General features: G+C 37.6%; 2 protein-coding genes across 12 annotated transcripts in view; one reads left to right on the plus strand and one right to left on the minus strand.

Annotated features, from left to right (window-relative positions):
* Positions 1 to 24,731, minus strand: part of LOC129749977 (glucose-dependent insulinotropic receptor-like) — a 44,070-nt gene extending 19,339 nt beyond the window's left edge. Inside the window, exons 1-3 of one of the 8 annotated variants that reach the window (XM_055749812.1) lie at positions 24,700 to 24,731; positions 23,307 to 23,610; positions 9,846 to 10,210 (exon numbers count right to left, since the gene is read on the minus strand). In XM_055749812.1, coding sequence (XP_055605787.1) covers positions 9,846 to 10,101 — 256 coding nt within the window. In that variant the 5' untranslated portion in view covers positions 10,102 to 10,210; positions 23,307 to 23,610; positions 24,700 to 24,731. Of the gene's footprint in view, positions 1 to 9,845; positions 10,211 to 23,306; positions 23,688 to 23,963 lie in introns of all 8 variants that reach the window. The other 7 variants (XM_055749223.1, XM_055748680.1, XM_055748161.1 and 4 more) reach the window with 7 other exon arrangements.
* The window catches only part of LOC129747605 (uncharacterized), a 166,815-nt gene that overhangs the window by 98,171 nt on the left and 42,142 nt on the right, over positions 1 to 26,502 (plus strand). The gene's annotated exons all lie outside the window — the stretch shown is intronic.

The raw sequence follows: 26,502 nt of genomic DNA on the forward strand, positions 1-26,502 counted from the left end.
AAAAGCTCATAAGATAATGATCAAAAAATTAGAAGTAAGGCCGCTTAACAAAAGAAGCAATTTTACAATTACTCCAAATGGTAGTACAATAATATTTGATCAATCTTAATATTCAATGGCACATTATTATTTCTGTCATATTCTTTTTTCTATTAAGAATTCTATAAATCTTCTGGAAACGCTCTTAATACAATAAGTGAATTTATCAGACATTAGATAGGCTGGTATAAATCATATCCTACTTTTTCGAGCAACGATCATGTTTTCTACTTCAGAAATTTCCCACAGGGAATTTCAAACATCACGCGAGTCGAGATAATATTTGAAAAAGATCTGTGAACCGGTGCAAATAAAACCGGCTTTCCTTCTCTTGAAAAAGAAAATCGTTAAAATGCATAAAAAATCATTAAAATGTCTTTTTTAAATTGAAATAAAAAAGACTAACCATTAGGATAGAAGCTACAAACCGCCGCTTGCATTTGAAAGGGAAAATTTTGATATTTCTTTATTACTTTTTATTTGGTTGATAAATGCTTTTCACTTGTTGTCGATTCCAGCCGGTTGCATAAGCTGGGATGCCATGCGTTTTAATTGGAATGGTTATTCGTTGGTAACAATCTTTTTTTAATTTTTATATTTTAAAATTTAATTTGTTTGGAAGATTAAGAAACATTTTTTTTCATGTATATTAAAACTCTACATAGCTACCTATAAATTTCAACTTCGTTTTTAAGGTTGTCGCTACAAGTAAAAGCAAAGCATAGCTCGAATGCTATAAATAAAATCATAAAACTTTTTTCTGCAAAATTGACAAAAAATCTTTCGGTAATTCAAAGATACTAAATTTGTAAAATTAGGGCCCGGTGGATCCTTATAATTTTAGTTCTGAATTTTAGTGTTTCCCAGCTTAGTTGTCTTTGCGGTACTTTTTGTGTTAATATTTATAATAATCAAATATTTAGCAATTCAGATTTTGCTATATTTTTTTATAGTTTCTTGTAATGCCAGAAGATTTGAGATGTTTTTTTCTGGCAAGCACATTAAGCCATTGGGGTTTTTTTGAAGAATTTTGAGCTTGGGCATTTCAATGTTTGCGGTTCTTTTCCATGATTGCAAAACTTTGCATCAACGTTTTTAAGAGATTTAAAAGTACATTACTGTAGGAAATACAATTTCATATCTTGCATGTCTTAAATGCTCTGAATACGAGCTATATTTGGTCTTAAAAATTCTGTAAAACTTTCATTAAACTTAGACATAAATATAATAATCAGATTCTTACAAGTCATGATAATACATTCTTCAGAAAGATGTTTTAAAATCAAAACTATCATTCACAATCAACGTTAACGTTTCACACTGAGATTCAAAAAGGAAGAACCTCACTCGATAAAATATTAACTGAACGAGATTTCGCAACTTTGCTTAAGACATAAATAAAAAAACAAATTCTTATCATCAACCTGATTGTACTGAGCTTTTAATAGTATGTTCTCTATAAAAATGTTTAAAAAAAGTATAACTGGCCTTTAACATTCATCAAGTATAACTGACAGTTTTTAAAAAGTCGTTGTATGTTCAGCTTTTTCTGAACAGTAAAACTTGTTTCATTGTTCAAGAGCTTGCACAAATATTATTCCATGGCATCTCTGCCTTCCAAAAAGTAGTTTTTCTGCTCGTGATTCTCAGTCTGAGAAAGCGTTGACATTCAAGACAAGAACCGTTTGTGATACTCACGATGAGATTACCTAGCATCACACTGAGATTCAAAAAGGGAAAATCTCACTCAAAAAAATCTCAATCTCATGAGATTTCGCAACCTTGCCTAGAACTGCTTTTATTCCGGCTCCCCTGGATTTCACCGTGGAATTTTCATCATGGAGGGGGAATTGGAATAAAAACAGCTCTAGGTAATTTCAAACAACAAGCCAGTTGGATTTTCATCTTTCAAACATTCTCCATCGATTCCAACATGTTACAAATTCTAGTTTAGTCACGTTGTTGAGTAATTGACGAAATAAGATTTTCCACGTTCATTCTTTCGGGAAGTGTAAATGGGCCTTTAAGTGTGATCAATAGTTATACGACTGACTACGCTGACATGACAGTTTTTACAAAAATCCGTTTATTTTCCGAGTAATTGAGTCACCCACTGTCGATATTGCACAGTTGTAAAATTAGACAATAAATCTCTGTAGAAAAAATAAGCATCTATCCACCTGTTAAGCCCGAGTGTTTCATCGAAATTTCCCATTTTCTTTTAATGTCAGGTGGAACTTTTCAAGTGAGATAACATTTCATCAAAAGCGATCGATGCGCACTCTGGTATCGACATTGCGTACTGCAGGAAAGCTTAGCCAAAAATCGAAATCGGGTGTCCTGTCGGTGTAGTCAGTGGGTTTATTATGTTTCGAAATTTTGTATGGAAGAACGCAAAACTTTGTTTGGAAAAATTCGCTTTTTTGATTTTTTAATTTTTTTTTCTTATGCAATGGAAACGAAGTTTTGATGTATGGCGCATATTAGAAAGTTGTCTGACTACAGCTTTGCCCAAGATCTTTTAGCCATGAGAATTGCAAGGAAAACGTTAAAACGTCCCAACAGGGTCCCATGCAGTTGTCTAGTTGTGGCAAGAGTTTCGCAAAACTCACCGGAGCATCCGAGAATCCGTTCTTCTCCAAAAATAGCAATCGAGATGGAAAGAGACGGCTCCAGTCCCAAAACCATCGGATAAATGTGTTCTGTTTGAGATATAAAGCTATTACCGGATGCAGTTGAGCTCCGCATAAGACGCAAACTTGTTTCCGGGCTAATGCCCTGTCATCAGTTTTACTTACTGAGCCCTACCGGTGCTGAGCTTCCGTCAAAGGAGAAGTTTGTGACGAGCGAAAGAGTCCTTACGAAGTTACTTTGCAGTTTAAAGTTAATTCCGGGATAAGTAGTAAATATTCAACGTTGCAGTCAAGAGGGAGGAAACGAAATTAATAACTGTTGAATATGATATTCTTTGGAGAGGGAGAAAGAGTGTTTAAAGTTTCTATGATGATGATGACGATATAGTCTATAAGCAGTAAATTATGTTCACCTGAATACGATAAGACAAAAGACTCAACTACACATGTCTGATTGGTTTCACGTATAAAATTTAAAGTTTTTGATTTCAACTACAAAAGTGACTTTAGATTCAATCACTTAGTTTGCAAATTCAAACGAAAAACTTCAATTAAGTTGAAATTATAAACACATTTTTTTTGGAAATTTTAACGATTTTTTGTAAGCCTTTTATATGATCAAATGTCTTACAATGTGTTTCGATTAAAACAAAATCAAGTGATTTTTTTTATTTTTGTTGAACATTTCTTGGGTTTTGATAAAATTTTCTCAGCTATTTTTCCGGATATTGGGTTGAAAATATTGAAATCAAGTGCCCGGAGTTTGCCAAACTTTCAAATAAAATAGCTTGGATTCGTTCGGCCTGGATACATTCTACCATTTTTTTCTTAAAGGGTTTTATACGGCACAGAGCGCGGCATACTTAGAAGCATAACTCAAATATATCAAATTAAATAAGGATAATATGTTCGACTCATTGAAACACAAAACTATGTGTCACTCTAAACCACTAAGTTTGTAAATTTTGGTTCAGTGCTATCTGAAATATAAAGCTTAGTTCTTTTTGAAATGGGACACTTACTTTTGCTAACAGCTTATTTACTAGTAATCGGACGTTCATAGTTTGGGCAGCATTTTGCCGCCTGTGGAATGACCTTTTTCCCAAATGTAAAATTCACGCGTTTTGAGATATTTACGATGTAAGAGAAAAAGAAAAAAAAACTTTCCACAGTTTCCTTCTAAATCCGCCATTATCAATTCGATAGCTGACAAAACCGTTGATTATTCAAAGAATTACTACCTATATGTGAGTGGAAAATATACTAATGTTCAAAAATGTTAACAAAGATCAAATCAAGTATTGGAGAGAAACACATGATCGGCAACTACGGTAAAGGGTCATCAGGGAAGTCAAGTCATATACCAGCATTTTTAATATTGGATAAGAGATAAACTCAGTGTAGATCGCAGAAATGTCCAAAAAAAATTTCTCCGATAAGCTGAAAGTGTTGCCTACACAGCAATTTTTTTTTGCTGGAAACCAGCAAAATATTGCTGGTTTCTGTCCCGCTGACTTTCCAGCAAAATTTCCAGCAATTTGAATTGCTGGAAAAATCAGCAAACATTAGTGCTGGATTCCAGCAATTCAAATTGCTGGAAATCAGCAATACAGATTGCTGGAAACCAGCTATTTCTTTCAAAACATTCGGCTGTATTTGGTATCAAATTTATATTTCAATTCGAAATTAAGTATTGAATAATGGCTGTGCCTATGATGACCAATAAATGAGAAGTATTCCATTTTTTTTCAATTATGTAGGTATTACTTTCCAAAACTATACATTTTTTTTAATATACCAGTACCGGCTCTGCTCTGGGGTGGAAGTTTTGTGCCAAAGTGTTGACCATCTGAAATAAAGTTTTGATTAGTATCTTTCATGAAATATCTACCTATCCTATGAAAACTCACCCTTGACTTGAAGTCTGCTGACCATGGTTGCTATAATTTAGAGGAAAATAAGAATAATTGATTAATCTATTCAAAGTTCGTGAAATAAATTTTCACCTTTTTCAGCGTACGAAAACAAATAGACTCCAATTTGACAACTCGATTGCTGATTTTCCTGCAAACTAGAACAGTTTCTGGAAAGTCTAGCAATTTGAAATCCGATTGCTGGATTTTCAGCAAAAATGACAAGAACACGACCGAATGCTGAAAAATTCAGCAATCAGAAAACCGATTGCTGGTTTCCAGCAAAAAATTGGATTGCTGAACATTTCTAGCAATTTTTTTTGCTAGAAATCGAGGCAAAATTTACTGTGTAGTTATGAGCCATTCAAACCTAACTTCAAACAACACATTTTTGCTTGTTCCATAGCTCGTAAGCTGAATAGCCGGTACCGGGCTATGTAACAGACGATTTCTGATGAACGACAAAACTTATGAAAAAGCCTATTCGAAATAAATTCCAGCGTTTAAATCCCATACTATGTCTGCTCGTGACAAGGTCCCTAGCGTATTATAGTATGTATTTGTTGGATGTTTTGTATAAAATATAATGATTTGACATGATTCTGCTCCTGTGAAAAAAAAAGTTTTCGAAACGGAAACTTTGTTTTTCGCTGTTTTTCAAAGCCTAAAAAGAGTCATCTTGTATTTAACCCTTCGCAACCTACGATTTATACTAACCGATTATATTTGAGGTTAAATCTCATGATGATTTTACTTCGTTACTGTCAGAATTTGCCAGCAGAAATTCCATTAAATAAAAACGCTTTAAAGGGGCTTAAAAATTATCAAGTTTTGTATCCACTAAATTGCTCTCAGTTTCTTTTAAAGAGAAGTATTGAACCGAAAAGCAGTAAAAATTGAAGTAGGAGAATGCAGCCACCTAAAATACAGATAAGACGAAGTATAAGCTTAAAAAACTGATCGATATCATGACTGTGCGCCGTCCGATGGAAAGTCCCAAGAATAAATGAAAAAAATCTTACAAAAAATGATAAATATTCTTTATTAATTTTTTTTAAAGATTTATTAAAAAACTACCTTCATTTCCCTCATAGAAAGTATTTCGAACAAATTAATGGTTTTTGAGATACAAGCATTCGTAACTGTCCCATTTCTAAAAGAACTAATTTTAACTGCATTGATTTCTATTTGATTCTTAATGTATAACTGCTCTAATCGCTACAAAAATCACAATTTTTCTTCAACTGTTGATTTTTTTAGCCCTGTATTAATATTTTCTCGTCATCTGTGGGCATCCGAAAACCTTATAGCTCATTCTCCTTTTTTTATAAACTTAATGCAGTCAACTCCTCATAGAAAAGATTCAACTACAATTGTATGGTTGTTTAAAATCAATCAGACATTTGTAGTTTTATCTTTTATATTTATAGATAGTTGTCTAAAATCAACCAGGAAAATATAGTTGAATCTACTTTATTGTTGATTCAATGTTTAGTTTTGATAGTTTCCCGAAAAAAAATCAGCAATACAGTTGAACACAATAGGAGAATCATTGATATAACTACCCAAAAAACAATTTTTGCCAACCAACATTTTGGCTACCAAAATTCGCGGAGAAACTGCTGTTCAGCCCTTAAACATCTTGATCTGGAAGAATTAATCAGCGAAGATGACATAAAACATCAATTGACGAATCAAAAAATGAAAAATAAAAAAAAGAATGACTGCCGATGTTTTTCTCCTGTTTCTGCCAGCTAATTTTCCCCTCTGGTGTTGTTTTTTTTTCATTTGAACCTGTCTCGAACCTTTAATCTACGACTTATTGGTCTCATGCCGCAGAACGCAAAACCAATCAAGAGTTCTGCGGTTCCTCGATAAATGTGTCATTTTAAAATGACCGAAATGCTTTCGAACCAAAATTCAATTTCTATGAAAATAGATGAATTGTTTTTTGATTGGAAAACTTCAACCTTGAGAAAACTCTTCTAAATCTTCTAATGGAAGATTATAAAAACCCAATTTCTTCACAAAGGATTTCATATACTGATAAACAATTTTGGCGATGGGAACCACCGCAAACCGGGTGTATAAGTACACTCATCCGAAAAGGAAACGTTAAATTCACCTGGATTTTCACGTAGGCGCTCATTACGTGAATTTTGGCTTGACTTACGCGAATCATTTAGAAGCTAATACAAATTCACTTGATGCGTACATGAAATTCACATAGCCGATCGCTGTCAAAATAAAGACACATTCGATTTACGTGAAAATCCAGTGATCCGCCGAGTATCAAAGGATTTGGTGCATTCTATGTGATGTTCACATAAATCTGAATGGCTCATTCACGTAAAATATGTGAGAAGGAATACCAGTTCTCTATATGGCGCGAATCCGACGGTTGGTGCATAAAGACAACTCTGAGGGATGGAGAAGCTGATATTTATATCGTAAGTAATAAAATTTTGTTGTGTGGTTACATCTTTGTTTTTTTTTATCAACAGGATTTGACATTTGATTCAGCTGAGACGGCCAAGCAACCGCTAAAAAGGCAAAACAAATGTATTTTTCGACGAATTTGTGTTTAATAAATAAAGTGAAGTGAATTCTCAAAAGTGTCAGTTTAAACGTGGAAATGGATAGTACATATGTTATGCAAGTGCAAGTGTTATGTATTTCTGTTGAATAATAAAGATTACTTTCGAAATCAAACATTTTTTAGTTAAAATATCCGAGAAAACCCCCTCTACGTCAATATTAAAATGAAATCTATGTGAATTGCATGTAGCAGAACGAATCCCTACACGCATTCGATCTAAGTTGATTTCACATACCACTCATATGAAAATTACGTGAATTCTGCTTGCTGCGCGAGCTCTGTTTGCTACCTGAAATTCACGTAGGTTTCACGTGATTTTCATGGTGGCAAAAATCCATGTACATTTTCACGTAGCGTTCATGTAAAGAATTCGTTCGGTGTACTCTTGTGAGAAAGTGAGAAACCGATAGCTTCACTCAATTTTCCACTCTAATCTTCTGTCATTCTTATGGGAGAGGAGGTTTAGGCGTGAACGTTTATATTTGATAAGACTGAAATAGTAAGAAACAAGCATGCTGAACTTTAAGGCTCGTGTCACTGAACTGACGTTCGATACCGAAAACGGAACGCACCTAATCTCAATTGACAGTTCTACAATGAGAAGATGAAATCACACGTACGTGAGAAGTGAATTTGGCTAATAAAGCGGGAAAGGGAATTAAGATAAACAAAAACAAAACACAAGAAGTAAATCGCGCTTAGTGTAAAGGTTGCATCAGCAAAGCTCCTTATTTGTATCTAATCTTTGAGCTCAGGGCTAAATAGTGCTAAAGTTCTTACTTAAACTAGTGGCACGGAGGTGGAAAAGGTGTAATCGCTCGAGTGCAGGTAGGCGTACGTGTAATGTTTAAGTGGTTTGAATAACTCGTAACTTCTGAATCTAGGCTATACGGAAACACTACAGAAGTACGTAGTTCCCAAAATAACACGTCAACCGAGAGCTTTGTCGAGTATAGGTGAGAAATTAATTGAGAAATAGCTGAATTCAAATTTAACCTAGCATAATAAATATTAAAGGTGGCTAACGGAGGCAAATAGCTGAAATTCAGACAGAATGCAATCATATAGGAAAAAGCTACTAAACGTAAGTAAAACAAACAAACCTTATAGTTTTCCTATTAAAATGTATTGTTTTTGTAGAATTTTAAAACGTGTCCATCAACTTCGTACGAATAAAGGAGCGTTTACGAAATTGGAAATAAATTTTTCCTTGTTACTAAAGAACCAACAAATTCAATAGCTCGGGATATCATGAAAGTGACATTTCCACCATCTACTTTCAGCAAATGCATCGATCGATGAACAACAGTGTCTGCTATTATAACTGTAGTAACGTTCAATATCTGTGTAGTTAAAGAAAAGGTGTCTTCAGCCAAGTAGATTTGTTTCAGCAAATTGTTCTTCTTGTACAGCCAAAATGTTGGTAGGGTATATCTACTTTTTCTTCCTTGAACAGATTGCACGCTCCTTTTTTCAAACTCAAAATTAAGTAGTTTTGGGGCAAAACAGCTTTTCTGTGGAAGCCCTCAACTTTGAGTTCGACTGAGCAATTGCAAACCTAAGTTCTGAAAGGCATTCTCAATACTAAGTTCGGCAGCCGAACTTAAATTTATCCTTTTTATTCGAGGGTTGTTTATTTTCAGGAAATTCAAGGATGGTTAACATTTGTTGTACCCGGATGTTGTTGTTCCGGTACATTGCATTGCAATTACAGAGCGGTGGAAAGTTTTGACACTCCCGGTTAAAGATAACTTCCGGATGTTACTTCCCACGGGAAGTAAATAACATTCGGAAGTTTTCGGACATTCCAAGCCGCTCACCACATGATGACAATGACGGACAGAATTTCATGCTGACACGGTGGACATTCCATTATGACGTTCCTTCATAGTCTTCCGGTAATTGTTCCGGAAAAACAAAATTTTGCGTCGTGTACGTTGGTTGCTGTTCCAGTTCGAAGTGAACTCGCTAAGTGTTTTTAGTCCAACAAAGAGAGTTCAATTTTTAGTTCATGAGGTCGAACTCAGCTTTGCTCCCTCGCCGAAGGAAAAAAGGGATCAATTTTGAGTTCGCAGTTCGAACTCCGTTTTGAACCATCGCAAGGAGGAAAAACGGTACTTTACTTTAAGTGCATAGAACCGAAGTATGTTTTGATCCTCGGTCATACTTAATTTTGAGTTTAAAAAAGGAGCGTGTACCATAAGAATTTAACATAAAAAACCCTATCGGAAAACAATCTACAGAAGTAGGTACATACCTACTCTCACAAATCTGACTATACTCCAATAATGACCTTCCTTGGTGGTAGAACTATCGGCATAAAATTCTGTGCCGAATCGGCACTAACAAGTTTTCTCATCGCTGGCATTATACTCCCAGCGTAATCGCATTGCATATGTCTGACAGAATCAAACAGACCATATCTTATACCCCATCACAAGGCAAAGCAGGATGGAAACAATCTGTCAGCAAGGATATTGTCAAATGATGTACCAAGCGTTGTGTGAGTAAGTAATCAGACATTAGAAAATCTCATCTATAATCAAAATCTAAACAAAATGATCAAATTTCCAAATAAAGCGTGTGGTCTCACACTTTTCCACCGTTCGGAGTGTTTTTACTCTTCCCGCTTACTTTTACTGAAATAGATTACAAACTCACCTTTTCGTAGCAATATGCAGCTTGACACGACCACGGCCAGGTTCAGCAAGATAATCAGCGAACCCAGCAGTGGGATGAAGATGTCGTACAGCAGCAGCTGGGTTTGTTCCCCATTGGTGAGTTCACTTCCGCCAGGTTCAACGGTACCCGGCAGGAAGGATCCATTGCGGTTTGAAACATCGCCGTTGTTAAAATAGAGAAGATCATCCGGGTGCTCCAAATATAGCCAGTATCTTTTCTGCTCGCGAGCATCCATTGTTGGTCGATTGGCGTATGTGATGTTCCAGCAAAGTTTGGATGTAGTTAGTTTGTAACTCAATAGGCATTTGGGGTTTGTATGTAGTTAGTCAGAATCATGTTGTATCCTGCAATGGACGAGATAAGAAAAAAATTGGTTATTATTTCAAACTTAAAAGTTTCTTTATTTGAATAAAGAGCGCATATTTTTAAGGCAGCTGCTACGAAAAATGTGTTTCTGGTTCAGCCTCCGGAGGAAAATGACGGATTGGCTGAGGAAGCGTAGATTTTCAAGGCGGCTGCTGATTGTTTGTTTTGATTTGGCCTTCCTGTGGAAAAAGACGGATTGGCTTGAGAGCGCAGATTTTTAAGGCTGCTGCTGATTGTTTGTTTTGATTTGGCCTTCCGGTGGAAAAATACGGATTGGCTTTTGAATCGCAGGTTTTTAAAGGATGTTGCTGCTGATTGTTTGTTTTGATTTGGCCTTCCAGTGAAAAAAAAACGAATTGGCTTTGGAAGCGCCGGTTTTTAAAGCCTAGTCCACACTAGGAGACGGTTCGTCTCGAGACGGTCTCAGCGTCTCCCATTTTCTTCGGAAGACACTGAGACCGTCTCAGGTTTCCAACAACAACAACAGACAACACAGTTCGTCTCATAAAGCCTAGTCCACACTAGGAGACGGCTCGTCTCGAGACGGTCTCAGCGTCTCCCATTTTCTTCGGAAGACACTGAGACCGTCTCAGCTTTCCAACAACAACAACAGACAACAAAGTTCGTCTCATAACAAAAATCGCAGTTCATGTTGCCTAGTGTGGACAAGGCTTAAGGGTGCTGCTGATTGTTTGTTTTGATATGGCCTTCCGGTGGAAAAAGACGAATTTGCTTTGAAAGCGCCGGTTTCTAAGGCTGCTGCTCATTGTTTGTTTTGATTTGTCCTTCCAATGGAAAAAGAAGAATTGGCTTAGGAATCTCAGATTATGCTGATTGTTTGCTGCTGATTGCTGATTGTTTGCTTTGATTGAGCTTTCCATTGGAAAAAACGGATTGGCTTACGAAGCGCAGATTTTTAAGGCTGATGCTGATTCTTTGTTTTGATTCGGCCTTCCGATGGAAAAAGACGGATTGGCTTAGAAATCACAGATTTTTAAGGCTGATGCTGATTCTTTGTTTTGATTGGGCCATACAATGGAAAAAGACACAGATTTTCAAAGCTGCTTATTGTTTGTTTTGATTTGGCTTTCCGATGGAGAAAGGCGAATTGACTTAGAAAGCACAGATTTTTAAGACCGCTGCTGACTGTTTGCTTTGTTTTGATTTGGCCTTCCAGAGATTGAAGACTGTTGAAACTGACGGTTTCTTAACGGCATCGTTCAACGGCAGCAGACTATTTTTTCTTTGCTTGTCCGCAATGGGACGGCTAAGACCAATATGTTTCAACTCGCCGGCAGCAGACTTCTGCTGCCATGAGCAGAGCCAAATCATTGTTTATTTTGGTTCCCCTTGCTATGTTCAATTCGCAATCGCGAACAATAGATCAATGATTGCTGATGCCAGGTAATGATGATAAACGCGGTATAAATGTTTACATCATCACACGGTTAGGCGAGACTACTCAAATTGGGCTGGTGGTAACACAACATTGTTTGCCAGATATTCTGAGTAAGAATATCAATTGAGTACTTTCCCGGTTAGAGAATATAAGAAGTGGAAAAAGCGACAATAGCAATCGCTAATGAATTGTGTAGTTATGTAATGACTAGACTGACGTAACATGAATAAAGATTTATAGGAATGAATCATCCCAGAGGATGAAAATCCCGAACAAAAAAAAAATGAATAAAGATAACTCTATCCCACCACTGAAACCTGCGTTTTCAACAAAGAAAAATTGACATTGGGAGCGCAGATTAGATGAAGGATAAATATTTAGAAAATAAATCAAATTTAATAAAAATAAAACTAAATAATGATTGTAATCGGCAACACTGGAGTCAAATAAAATAAAATCAATTTCTATGGCAAAGTTTGTTATTTTGGCAACAAGAGGAAAAACAAATAAAACAAAGTTAGTCATTGAACGATTCCTGTGAGCGACAGACGTGTCTGAGTGAATCTATGAATTGAGATTCGTAATAGTCGTTTTAAGTCCCCACTAAAAAAGGGACAGGTCTCAAACAATTATAGAAACATTACTCGAACTGGGTTATTTGTTTTCCCGTTCATTGGTTTGCCACATGCAAATGAAGCTTTACGTGAGAAGTAAATATATAATAGTACGAAAAGTGTTTAAGTTTAAGTTAAAATTATCAAAAGTAGGTCAAAATTCTAGCGTTTTCAACTGTTTACAGTTCGGCCCGAAAAAGTCATTTGCTGGAACTTTAAACCGGCAGGAAATAGTTTACTGACTTATTCCAGTCACTGTTTCCAGCATAAAGTTGCATCCGCAAAATTTTCCCGAATCCGTAAAAAATTCCAACTGTTGCCTGCAATTGACGGTGACTTTGTTTGGGGTGCCTTCCTGTTTTCTGCTAAAAATAACGGTTTCGAGTCGTGGAGCTTTTCTGAAGTTTGTTTTTCATCGTTTTCTCTTATTTGATTTGCTGAAATCGTTAACCAACTTCTAGCTGCGGTTGGCGTTGATAAATGAATTGTGAATGGGAAGTTGGAAAAGCGTATTTGAGGGGTTTTTGTTTGGAAAAATCTATCGATTTGTAACAGAAATCTATCGTTTGGGTGCTTACAGTTTAAGGATCTCAAATGTCCGTTTTGAATCTTTCAAACATGCACACTGATTTTTCATAAGCTTAAAAGGCTATCGCCTTATGATTTGAGAAGCTCTCGAGAAAATTTTACGAATTATGTACTTATCCTGCTTAATGATTTAAGGCCATATTAGTCAATGTGTCGATTTTTTTCTAGGTCAAAAAGAGTACATTCCGAGAAATTTAACAAAAATAACAGTACAAACGTTCATTTCCTCTAAAATCTTAAGTCCAATCTAAAATGAGAACCTACATATTCTCTCAAAAGAGTGCATATGATATCCCTAAATTAGACCAAATGGAAAGGATACTAGGTCAGAAAGACGATTAACGGAAAGGTCGTTAGACCGAATAGACGGTTTCAACCTTATGTCCATTTGATCTAGCGTCCGATTTGGCCTACCGTTGATTCGGCCGACATTTGAAGTCCTCTAAAATTTACTCACTCGATCACTGCACCTTGCGAGATTCTCTTTGAAATTGGGTTTTAACAATTTAGATTACAATGATTCAGTGTTTCTCCTTCCCACTAGAAACACATTTACAAGTCGGAACAGCTGAATTTATAAATATTGCTACACTACCATAACAACAGCATTTGTTATTTGCCTAGTATGCTCCATCTCATACCTATCAGATGGAGAAAATCTGCACCGGAAGGCCAATGTTTCTACTTACACCGAAAAGGGCTAGGATGGTCTGATACAGCCTTAAAAAAAAAGAATCGCGACTCGCCACTTTTCACCGGTTTGTTGTGCAGTTTAACATTCGCCGGGGGAGGTATGTGTTGCTAGGTGCACACCAAATGGGAATTTTCTGGCGGGTCAGGAAGGTAGCGAAAAATTTGTTTTTCCATTCCGGTTTGGAGTTACAATTGTCGTATTTTGGTTTTGTCCGCCCTCAATGTCCGTGGGTGGGTGGGAAGCTGCCGTAGCTGCCGTGTGGGCAAGTAGCAATTATTTGGGGAAATGTAGCATCCGGTGTCAGTAGCTTTGTGCCCGATTTGAACTGAAAGTTATTCGACCATCCTGGTCTGTGGTATGTAGAAGCGCGGCAACGTTTGTATGCTAAAATGGAAAACCCGGCGCGTGAATAATTTCGAACGTGTAGCATGTATTATGTATTATGAGTTACATATTTAGGATTTTATGAATACCGTTACCGCATTGCTTTATTTTGTATGTTCAAAAGTAAGTTTTTACGATTGAAATCATATACAGAGAATCCAAAAATCGTTATTTTTCGATAGAATTTACCGATAAAACACCATTGGAAGGGATCTTCATCCTGAAGCACACTTTGTTCATACACCCATGAATCAGGCTTTACTCCAATAATGATATCTCGATATTTTAACGTTATTGGCATACGATGTGAACACGATTGGCAATAATACGATCTTACGTTTTTTATTATTTGAGAAATTAACCCGTTTGTTTAAAAATGACTTGAAAATATTAAAAATGTGCCATGCTTCAAAGCAAAGCGCTTTGAAAGTAAAACTCAAAAACAACATTTGAAGAGCACAATTTATACAAAACAACAGATGAAATGTCATAAACGGTTATAGAAAATATTATTAAAGACATATGCTATGTTCAGAGTAACAATAATCCTCAATAAATTTTCACAATCCAATCTATATATGTATATAAAAATGAATTTCCGTCTGTCTGTCTGCGACTACTGAACCGACTGGCGTGAAACTTGTCAGGAGGCCGGGGACGGTTCCTATAATAGTTTGGGATCCCTCCCGCTCTCTGGAAGGTGAGAGGGGTCTCTCATATAAAAGTAAAAAGTCTATACAACTCGAGAACTGATCATGCAAATGGTACCAAATTTGGTATGGGAGTGTATTTGATTACAATAAATGTTCCTAAAATAGTTTGATACTTCCGTCCTCTCCCTCCTTCCAATGGGAAAAAAAGGAAGAGAGGAGGGGAGCTCCCATACAATTTTTCGCACAATTCGAGAACTAATCAAGCCAACGGAATCAAATTTGGCATGCAAGTGAATATGAATAGGAAGAATATTTTAAAGATGGTTTGGGACACCTCCCTTCTTACAGTGTGGAGATAGAAAAGGGAGAGGGGCCTCCTGACATTTTTTTTTACAAATTTCGAGAACTAATCAAGCAAATGGAACCAAATTTGATATGGGTGGTTATTTGGGTACAAGAAATGTTTCTATGATTATTTGGGACTCCACCCTCTTCGATTGGGGAGATACAAAAGGGGAAAGGGGGTCTTCCATACAACTTAATGCATTATTCGATAACTAATCATGCAAATGAATCCAAATTTCACATAAGAAGGTATAAGGCTACGAGTCAAGTTTCTACGATGTTTGAGGTCCTTCCACTGGAAAGAAAAAAAAAGAGTTAAAGGGGTCTCCATTTTTGGAATTACTCGAGAACTTTTCGAGCAAAACAAACCAAATTTATCATGGAATTATATCTGAGTACGAGCAATTTTTTTTTATGTTTCGAGATACCTCCCTCTCTCCAAAGGGAAGAGGAAAGGAGGAGGAAGGTTTTCATTTCATCATTTTGGATCACTCGAGAACCTATTATTGGAATTTAATAGCCGTACGTATTTGAATGAAAAAAATCGATTATTGTTTAAGGCTTCTTCCTCCTTTCACTGATTCTAAAGGAAGGGGGAAGGGGAGCTCCCATACATTTTTTTTAATATCTTGAATGCTATTCTAGCATATGTATGTATGTATGTATGGTTCCCCCATCGGTAGCAAGGTCCAGCCTATGTCTGTGTGGCTTGGCCTTCGAATTGCTTCTCAGGCTTCCACGGCCGATGGGTTCGTCGAGGGAAGTCATCCAACCTTCAGAGACCTACAATGGTTGGCAATCCACTCCGCTTGCAAAAGTCTCTTCAGATTATCCGCAGATGCATTCCCTCTGAAATATATGATTATCTATACAATGAAACACATCTTACCTGTCGGCAACCTTATGGGATTCGAACCCAAAAGTTTTTATTGCCGATACCGGGAATCGAACCCAGTACGCCTGGGTTACCAGACTCGCGCCAGCCTATCCACTAGACCACATTAGCGCTCCTATCTCGAGTGCTATTCTAGCATATGGTAACAAATTCGAAAGAGTATTTAAGTACAAGATGTGGTATCCTGATGGAAGATAATCCCACGTCATAGCAATCCATGAGTGGCGAGAGCAAGGTAAACGAGGGTATAAATATTGGGATCTCTCAATAGCAAGATTCTCATGTTTCATTCTGTATCCAACCGTCAGATAGTTCGGATCGTGATATTCTAATCGTTAAGTTTTAAAAAGTAGAGTGATTTTTTTCTCGCGATTGCGTATCCATCTCGTGCGTTATCTCCGGCGCTTGGTCACCTGCTTGAGGTGGCGCGCCAGAAAACTGGCATAAAGAGGATTGCTGCTAACACACCGTTACCAAGTGCTGTTGCTATGACGTGCAACATAAAAGCGGGAACATCTGCCGCTAATCAACAAGCCAGTTGTTCCAAGCGACCTAGGTGTGAAGAAGATGCACCGTCGGATCATCATGCCAGGTTACTGGCAAACAACAGTTTTGCTGCGCTTCCAGTTCAAGATGTGCAAAAGAAATCGAAAGTGCCCCCATTATTTTCGACTTCCAAAGAAATAAATGCCCTCAGGAACGAGCTCACGGTGAAGCAAATTTTCCCTCTCTTCAAGCTCTGCAGTACGAGAACAAAGATAATTTGTTCCTCCGAGTCGGATTACAATGAAACCAAACAGTTCCTGCAAGACAAAAATCTAGAGTTTTATACTCATGATTCTCCTGGAAATAAGCCGATGAAAGCTATTTTACGTGGTCTTCCGGAATTCAGCCCGGTGGACATAATGTCGGAGCTGAAAGCTTCAAAACTCAAACCACTGAATGTTTTTCCTATCGGGCGGAACAAACTCTTTTTGGTTCACCTTGAGAAAGGGTCTGTGTCTCTGGAGAATCTCCGAAAGGTTAGGGCTCTTTTCAACATAATTGTTGAATGGGAGCGCTACCGGTCGAAAAAACGTGACGTGACACAGTGTGGCAAATGTTTAGCATTTGGTCATGGGACAAGAAATTGCTATATGCAAGCGCGGTGCAGTAAATGTGCTGAACAACACCTGACTGAAAAGTGCAATCAAATTGAAGAGAATCCGGAACCCAAGTGTGCAAATTGTGGGGCTAATCATGAAGGCAACGATCGAGCATGCCCCAAGCGAACCGAATTCATTGAAATACGCAAACAGGCTTCTAACAGGAATCATCGTAAACAACGACTACCCCCTCCAACTTCTATGGAACATTTTCCGCTACTCTATACTAATGTTCCAAACTTACCTCCACTTCCGCTGAATCAACGCAAGGAAAATGTGCCGCAACCTGCCACTGTACAACACTGATTTGCAACAGCCGCCGCTGCCCATTCAGTCCAACTCACTGCTCCACCAGGTTGGAGAAAACCCGGTTCTAACCTCGTCGCTCTTCCGTCAGATGATGACACTCTATTCTCGCCGGACCAAATGATGGAGTTTGTCAAAGACATGCACCAGCAATTACGCCAATGCCGTACAAAGCAACAGCAACTCGATGCAACCACGATGGTACTTCTTAACTTCCTCAACAAATATGGGCCCTAACTCAATAAAGATTCTTAATTGGAACGCTTGTTCCCTCCGGAAAAAAAACCATCGAACTTGCCAACTTCCTGGAAAGTTGTAGTTTTGACATTGCTATCCTGACAGAAACTCATCTTCGCCCAGATATCAACGTGTTCATCCCAGATTTCCGTTTCATAAGGCTCGATCGTACTCAATGAGTAGGAGGAGGAGTAGCAATCGCACTGCGTAACAACATAAACTGCCGCCTACTACCAAGTTTACGTACGGAAATCATCGAGGCTGTAGGAGCGGAGGTCGAAACAACTGAAGGAATTATAAATATAATCGCAGCATACTGTCCCAAACAAACCAACAACCGTGATGGATCTGCAGCGGCTCTTGGGCGAGACATCATCAAATTGACCAGATATCGGGGACAGTTCATCATTGCCGGTGACCTCAATGCAAAACATCAAGCTTGGGGTAACACTCGAAGAAATCTCAATGGAAGCATCCTCCAGAAAGATCACGAAGAAGGCTTTTATACTATCTTGAATTCGGATACCCCAACCCGTCTGAACCGATCTGGGGCACATGCTACCATTGATTTTTTCATTACGAACCTGACCAACAACAACTCGAGACCTCTCGTATTCCAAGAACTGAGCTCGGATTACTATCCAGTGTTGGTTGAAGTTGGATCCACGGTCAATCGGCATCTCATCACTCGGCGTAATTATCATCGTGTCAACTGGGAGCAGTTCCATAGCGTTGTGGATGCACGCGTTAACTTTGGAGACTACCCGGAGACAATTCAAGACATCGATCAGCATCTCCGGAACATCGAGGACGCGATAACTCAAGCCCGGGAGCAGCATGTGCCTAAGGTCCGCCAGGTAAGCAACACTCTAACTATCGATAGACTCACTAAAGCTCTTATTCGTACCCGTAACATCATCCGCAGACATCATCCGCAGTATCAGCGTACTGGTCTGTCTTTCCTTAAAAGCCATATCAATCGATACACAAAAATAATCAAGATGAGACTTGTGGATATAAGGAATAATGATTTTTCTAACAAGATCCGCTCTCTCCCAGATTATGGAAGGCCATTTTGGAAACTAGCCAAAACTTTAAAAACTAAACCAAGACCCATCCCCCCCCCCCCCCCCCCTGATTCCTCTCGATAACAATAGCTCCACAGATCGCCTCATAACTCCTGCTGAGAAGGCTGCTGAGATAGGTCGACACTTTGTAAGCTCCCACAATCTCGGGCACAACATTACAAGTCCATATACAACTGCCGTTAATGAATTCATAAATAACAGTCACCGAATCCAAAATGACTTCTCTGAACAACTGGAAAATCACAGCTGACGTATTGTTCGGTTACATCAAATCATCTAAAAACATGAAAGCTCCTGGATTCGACAACATATTGAATTTAGAACTTAAGCAGTTAAGTCTAAGGTTCTTTGACCATCTGGCAACGATTTTCAATCAATGCATCCGCCTTACGCCTTAGCTTCCCCTCGCACTGGAAATCAGCAAAGGTTATTCCTATCCAGAAAGCTGGAAAAGACCCATACTCTCCCAAAAGTTATCGCCCCATCAGCCTTCTCTCAGGATTATCCAAATTATTTGAGAAGGCAATCAATTCTAGCATCCGCTCATGAGAAAAATGTGCTACTTGAAGAGCAATTCGGTTTCCGAAATGGCCGCTCTACTGTTCACCAATTGACACGTGTCTCCAACATCCTCAAAAGAAACAAATCAGTCTCTAAAACCTCTGCCATGGCCTTGCTTGACATAGAAAAGGCATTTGATAACGTATGGCATGATGGACTCATTTATAAACTGCACCAGTACAATCTTCCCAACTATTTAGTAAAAATCATACAAAACTATCTATCGGAAAGGACCTTTCGAGTTTCACTTAACGGAAATATTTCCGATGCTCAAGCTATTCCTGCCGGTGTTCCTCAGGGTAGTATACTAGGCCCTCTCTTATTTAACCTGTTTACCTCAGATATACCCTCAATCCCTGAAAACGGATCTCTGTCGCTGTTCGCTGATGATACTGCAGTCGTCCACAATGGTAGGGTAAAAATAAGCTACAGCGAAGCTTGGATGTCTTAGCAAGTTACTTTACTAGTTGGAAGTTCTGCATAAATGCGGCAAAAACCCAAGTCATACTATTCCCCCATTCCCTGTCTCATTAGACTGAGTCGATTTGGGGTCATTTTTGAATTTCTCAAACCCTGAGGTCTTAAAAGCTTCGTTCTGGTCCAAAACTCATCCATGATTTTTTGCAGAATTTTTAAGTAACGTTTACATGAGTAAATTTGAACTTTTAGGTTTGTATGGGAAAATTAGATATTTTGTACTGAAAAATCAACATCATTTTTGTTTCTTCTGTGGAACCTAGCCTGCTAATGGTTTTTGTGCCAATTAATAAATTTTTTACAGGAAATTTTCCGGATAAATTTTTTACAGGAAATCATAACTTCGTATCTTTTGAGACTAAAAAGTTATTAGCTGTTTAACTGGTGATTGTCTTTTTGGATTGATAAACCATTAATTCAATTGACATCACTGCTTGTGCCCCACGAAGTATGGCGTGAAAAGTGGTCTTGCAATACTTCGCTAGGCACCCAGCAGTGGTGTCAATTTAATTCATGGTTTATCAATCCAAAAAGACACACACCTGTTAAAGAGCTAATGACTTTTTTGTCTAAAAAGATACGAAGTTATGATATTGGGCAAAGTTGTTCAGCGGGAAATTTCCTCAAAGAAATTTATAAATTGGCACAAAAACCATTAGCAGGCTCGGTTCCACAGAAGAAACAAAAATGATGTTGATTTTTCAGTACAAAATATCCAATTTTCCCATACAAACCTTAAAGTTCAAATTTACTCATGTAAACGTTACTTTAAAATTCTGCAAAAAATCATGGATGAGTTTTGGACCAAAACGAAGTTTTTAAGACCCCAGGGTTTGAGAAATTCAAAAATGACACTAAATCGACTCAGTCTACTGTCTCATAAACTTGTCCCTACTGAAGATTGTAAAATTTCCATGAATGGCACTACAGTAGAATGGTTTCCCCTTAGGTTATCAAATGTATTATAAGTTAGGTAGGTTATCAAATTATTTTTCCTATTAAAAACCAACAACTCACTAAAAGTGAAAATGATTTGTACTCTAAAATGTAAACTAATTGAATCAAACGAAACTTTAAGAAGATCCATGATTGTAGAGCTTATTAGGCTGATCAACAACTATGTTAAATCAAATGTATAACCATAAAATCAGTCTAGAAAGGACAGGCAAACAAGCAACAAAGACAGCAAAGTCACCGAAAATGGCATGCCATTTTTTTTTAAATGTTTAGCATCAAATCAAAATTTTAGAGAAGCTTAATACATATATTTACTACAAAAATCAAAACAAAAGTTAATCGATGGAACTTTGAAAGTAAAATTGAACGCATTTTCACTTGATGCCCTCCATCAAAGTCTTCTCAGTGTCATCCGGTACCAGTTTCTCAGTTTTTTCAATTTTTTAACATGTCCTTCTCGTCTTTGACTGTCTTCTTGCTCTTCCGAAGTTCCCGCTTAATTATTGCCCAGTACAACTCCACCGGGCGCAGCTCCAGACAATTTTGCGAGATCATGTCCTTTGGAACAAAATGGGCAGAATTGCCTAGGTCACTTGAAGAATTGTTGCATGATGCCAAATTTTGCCAAAATTCCTTTGCCAACCAAGGAGCTTCGTCGTGCTGCTGCAAGAACGGCAAAAGGTGCTTCTCGAGGCTCTCGGATTTGTAGATATTGTCATTTACCGTGCTCGTTGTCACGAAAGGCTCACTACACAGTCCGCAAGAGCAGATGGCCTGCCAAACGAGATATTTGGAAGCTTGCTCTTGACGTGAAAAACTTCAACCTCGGAATTTGCTTTAAATCGGCTTTTATATACGTTTCGTCGTCCATCACACAGTATCTATATTTCGCCATCATCTTCTCGTAGAGCTTCGGTGCCCAAGTTTCAGCCGTTGTTTGTTGCCGCTTATCGCGGTTTGGGAAGTTCTGTACCTTGTATGTATGTCGTCAAGCACTCTTCTTTGCATTGTGGACGTAGCTCTGCGATATTCCGATTTTTTTAGCCAAATCACGGCTTGAGACGTTGGGATTCACTTTAATCATTCGCTTCACCTTTCCCTCTGTCTTTTTGATCTTCGGACCCGGTTTTTTTCCAGCTCCTTTGCCGTGGTCAACAGCTCCTGGAACCTCTTCAATACTCTGGAGACGGTTGAATGTAGAATGTTCAACAACTGTCGGTGTGACAGGTCAGGAAATTCCAGGTGTTTGGAAAGAATTTGTTCTCTCGACTCGCGTTGGTTCACCTCCATTCTCGTTATATCGAAAAACACGACTTCGAGTTTGCCTGCGTGCAAACAATACAAAGCAATGAAAAAGTGTGCAAAATTTGTTGATTTTTACCCAACGGGAAAAAAGTTATGCCCTTTTGAATGTGTCGCAATAATTTCGTGTTCGCTCTTTACGTTATAAATGAAAAGATATTGGAATAAGAGACAGGTTTTGAATGATTATCCTCATAATTGTTTTTGACTTTTTATATTTTAAACATTAAATCTACGCTTTTATAACAATATTAAAGTAAAAATAGAACAGTTTTATACTGAACTGATGAAAATATTATATGGACAAGATTTACCATGAAATATGGCAACATCGCATCCCGGACTATGTTTTATGCGAAACAACTAGTGATATCTGAAGTTTCACCGAAATTTCTGGTTTGACGTATGCTTAATACCAATTTCTATTACACGAAAATATTGCAAGTGGAACTGAAATATAGCTAAAACATTATTATGCGCATTTAGCCCGTCAGGTTTTGAAAATAAGCTATTTGACTATTTTTATTATAAAATCATTTTGGCAAAAACTGTAAAACATTTTAACAGCTGAATTGCACGATAATATATAAAACAGATTTTCGCTCATGTACATGTACATATTTACAATGGTGTTGCGAATCGCAATTCCAACTGCGTAGTGAAAAGATCGTATAAAATGTCGTCTGAAGTCAGTTTAAATCGGATATGAGAGAAAGTCCACCATGCAGGTAAATTTTGAAATGATTTTTCTACAGCCCGGCTCTCTGCAACCAGCAGTGCATCAAGATGGCTAAACATCAGATGGGAGTGAAGATATACTGACCAATGAGAGAACTGGAAAATATGGTCGCTGGCAACGATTTGAAGGCTTTGAGAGTAAAATCTCGCGCTCTCTTACATTCTTCCGAAAGGTACGAAGAAGGTGTCGGATAACGACCAATAAGTATATTTAGTTTTCGTCGCTTAAGAAAGATATGAAATTTTTGTATGTATATTGCCCCCAAAACAACATAAGAATATGGCCAAAAAATTGTTTGCTGAATAGCTCTCAGACTCCCATCTATTGGAATTTGGGAGAAAATGCCTATTCTCCTTTGTAGGTGCATTTAGCCCGTCTCTCCCCTACAGTGTTCTTGCGGATGAAAATTTCTCTCACGGGGGTTTGGATCGGAAAATTACAAATATCGGAGGACAACGATTTTTTGATTCCCTGGCTGCAAAAGATTGTGAAAATAAATAAAAGTCCAATAATCTGGTCTCATTGAGTTGTGTCAGAAAACTATCAAACCATTTTCTATGAATTGAAAAAAGGCGTCAACATTTCTAGGAAGTGTCAAGTCAAATGACACAGCCATTATGTTCGGGCTGGATATTACTACATATCTACTTGACTATTAAGTTAGCGCCGATGCTCTTAATGTTTACTTACCAACTGAACGTCTTTTGATGCACCATTAACTTTGGTGAATCACATTTTTCCTTTGCTCGTTGATAAGAAAATTGATAAGCCTCTGGTATGATTGTTTCCGTCACCGAATCGAAGAAATGTAGGTATGTGCCGATCAAAAAGGGGTTCTCATGGAATTTCGCGCCCTACTTTGCACTTCTTAACGATTTGTTCGGAGCAAGTGTTAACACTCTTTCAAAGGGCGCACACACAGTCACCGATAACTTATGATACCGTTTTTTATTTGCCAATTATTCAGTATGCGGAGTAAGCTTCCCGGATTAATCTGCGAAGGTCAAAACACCGGTCTAATTTTCCAAATAATCTGTTGGAAATTCATCCATTGGCATTTGTAAAACCGATCTTTCGGAAATTTTTATCCGTTAATTTATATCAAACAAATTGTGAAAGCTTGGTAATGAACAGATTAAAAAAAACAACTGGAACAGAAACCAGGTCGAAAGTGCGGAAAAAGGTAAAAATTAAATTATAATCAGAAAGGAAGAGGTAAATTTTTTGTCACATTACAGCTCACACAGGATTATCAACTAGATAATCCTGGGTGAGCTGTGCAAATAATAATGTGCCAGGAACATTCACCTCTTCCTCTAGAAAATATCTAGTCTTTTTTTGACCGACGTTTATCACCGATTACAGGATTAAGCTTTGCGAATCCGTACCGTGTGACGTGGTTTTAACCGGAAGCACTTTTTCGTCGCAAGCTCACACTGATCCGTTTCATTCCTCCCAAATTGTTTAATTATTGACGTTTTTTCCCTCTTTTTTAAGCCCACAGAAATGCCTCAAATGGACGAAAACTCAAAAGCAGCAGGATAAAAAAATGAATATTGCCCCAAGGTTCCCCTTTTAATTTGGGTGCTCATCGCCGGAAATATCCAACGTCATTAATTCGCACTTAACACTCTGTCGTTTACTATTGGTCCGGATTTTCTTCGAGGGATCCCATTGAGAACGAACCAAGAAGCATAAAACACGGCACTTGACATTTTCCGGCTGCTACTTTTTTTTCGGCCTTCTTCATCCAGATTCTAGCACCGGAAAAATCGTGGGAAATGACTGAAGACAAAAAGCTAGTGCAAGACGAATCCTCTCAATGACGCCACTTTGGGCCGGGACGGTTTTCTTTTTTTACAACACATCTCAATGACTTTCAGCGACCGGCTACCGGATTTTAATTGGAACGATTCCGCTTAGTTGCTGCAATTTCCATCGATTGGAATCGTTATTTTCATCGCTTTAGAATTATTTTTTCCCATTCCATTACACACTTGCCCGAACTTGTTTATCTAATGAGCTAAGACGATTGGGTTGGAAACAAATGGCCCTGATAATGATACTTTTCTTGGGGCATTACTTCGGGAGACGTTTGGACGCGGGCCCGGTTCGTCATTAACTGCCGCTTGCTAGCGATATTCAGATTCCGACAAAGTCTGGAAGCGACAAGGCTCGGCTGCTCGCGGTGATTGGTAATAGAATATTCTTACAAAAATGGTGGTGAATCCCCAACATCGTTTTTTTTATGCAATAATGCTTCCTAGCTTGAGGAAGCCTTGACCTGAATCATGACTGTTGAGTTAAATTACTTTTAAATATTTTTTTAAGAAAATCGATAAACAAAAGAAACTTTGCTGAATTTCGACAAATTTCATTCTGAGAGTCGGTACAGTAGGAAGAATTTTCCACATCCTGCAAACGCGAATCAATGTGCTCGGTAGTTATTTTACCGAATTCTCAACATGTGAAATTCGTCAAATTCGTCAAAAGTCCGTAATCTTTTTTTTCAATACCGACATGTTTCAATACTTATCGTTAAAAAATTACCGAATTGTCAACAATCGGTAGGATTCATCGGAATACTAGACATTATTACAGAAAGTTTGCCATTTTTTTTACGATTTTTTTTAATAATTTTTAGTTAATTTTACCGAAAGATCTGTATACCGTCAACTGGGGCATCATGCAAGAATTCACAACTTCAATGGCTTCTAAAAACTTAATTTCTATAGATAACTGATAAACTGCTTGTACATAAAAAGTTTTAAGGTTGATGGGAAATTGACGTAGTCAGAAAAATTATTGATTTCACCAGTTATTTTAAAATTTGAAACCTTGCGATTTTCACCCTACCAAGAAAAACAAACTTTATTTTTTATTAAAGATTAAGACGTTTAAAATTTTATAGTTTTTGATACATTTGAGATGTCATTACGTATATTTAAAGCAACAATCGCAGTAATTATTGGTTGCGTTTGAATTAAATTCCACATTTTTTGTCAAAAATGTTTTCAAATAAAAATCATTAGTGCACTGCATACATTTAGGGGCAAAAAACACAACAAAAATTCTACTAGCTGAAATCATAAAAAATATCGTTTGGATGGATGAAATTTTTTATATTAATAAACACTTGATGCAAAACAATTATATTCCAGTTAACGGAAACGTTATTTAAAAGGTGAATCATTAGATTTGCATTTAGATGCATTTTAGTCCAGTCTGATAGGGGAGATAAGGGCATAACGAGCACCCAGGGCATAATGGGCACTCGTTTTTTTTTACATAGGGGAGATGAGGGCATAATGGGCACCTTAAGAAAAATGCTTATTTAACCATAGAGAACAGCTGTAATATGTGAATAACATCATTGTTTCGTGTTCCGACACTCAAATTGTCTATTGTCTAATTATATGAAACTTGAAAAAGTAGATAAAAACGTTTAAAGATGCATTTTAAAAAATTTTGCCGAAAGCTGAAAACCAGTCACTGTAGAGGCATAATGAGAAACCCCCCGAGGCAGTTTGAGCAACATTAATGAAGGCATAATGAGCATTTTCTGCCGGGGAATCTAGCAGCGAATTCGACTCGATGAAGTCAATTGAGTAATAGAGCTACAGCTCAACTTGTATCGTCTGACGATTTGGCCTATTGGTTAGATGTCGGAGAGATAATCAGTAGGCTCGAGTTCGATTCCTGGTGGAGGTGATTTTTTTTTTCTTCATTTATCATTTATGATCATAATTGCACTAAACGGTGAGGCGTAGATTCATCAAACAAAGCAAAAACAAAATAATCTAGGTCTGTTTGTAGAATTCAAAGAATTAACACATGTTCATACATTATGTTTCTGGTGTTTTGTTTGACGGATGATGCTTTGATG

Source organism: Uranotaenia lowii, chromosome 1, assembly GCF_029784155.1.
Source record: "Uranotaenia lowii strain MFRU-FL chromosome 1, ASM2978415v1, whole genome shotgun sequence".
In the NCBI taxonomy this organism is placed as follows: domain Eukaryota; kingdom Metazoa; phylum Arthropoda; class Insecta; order Diptera; family Culicidae; genus Uranotaenia; species Uranotaenia lowii.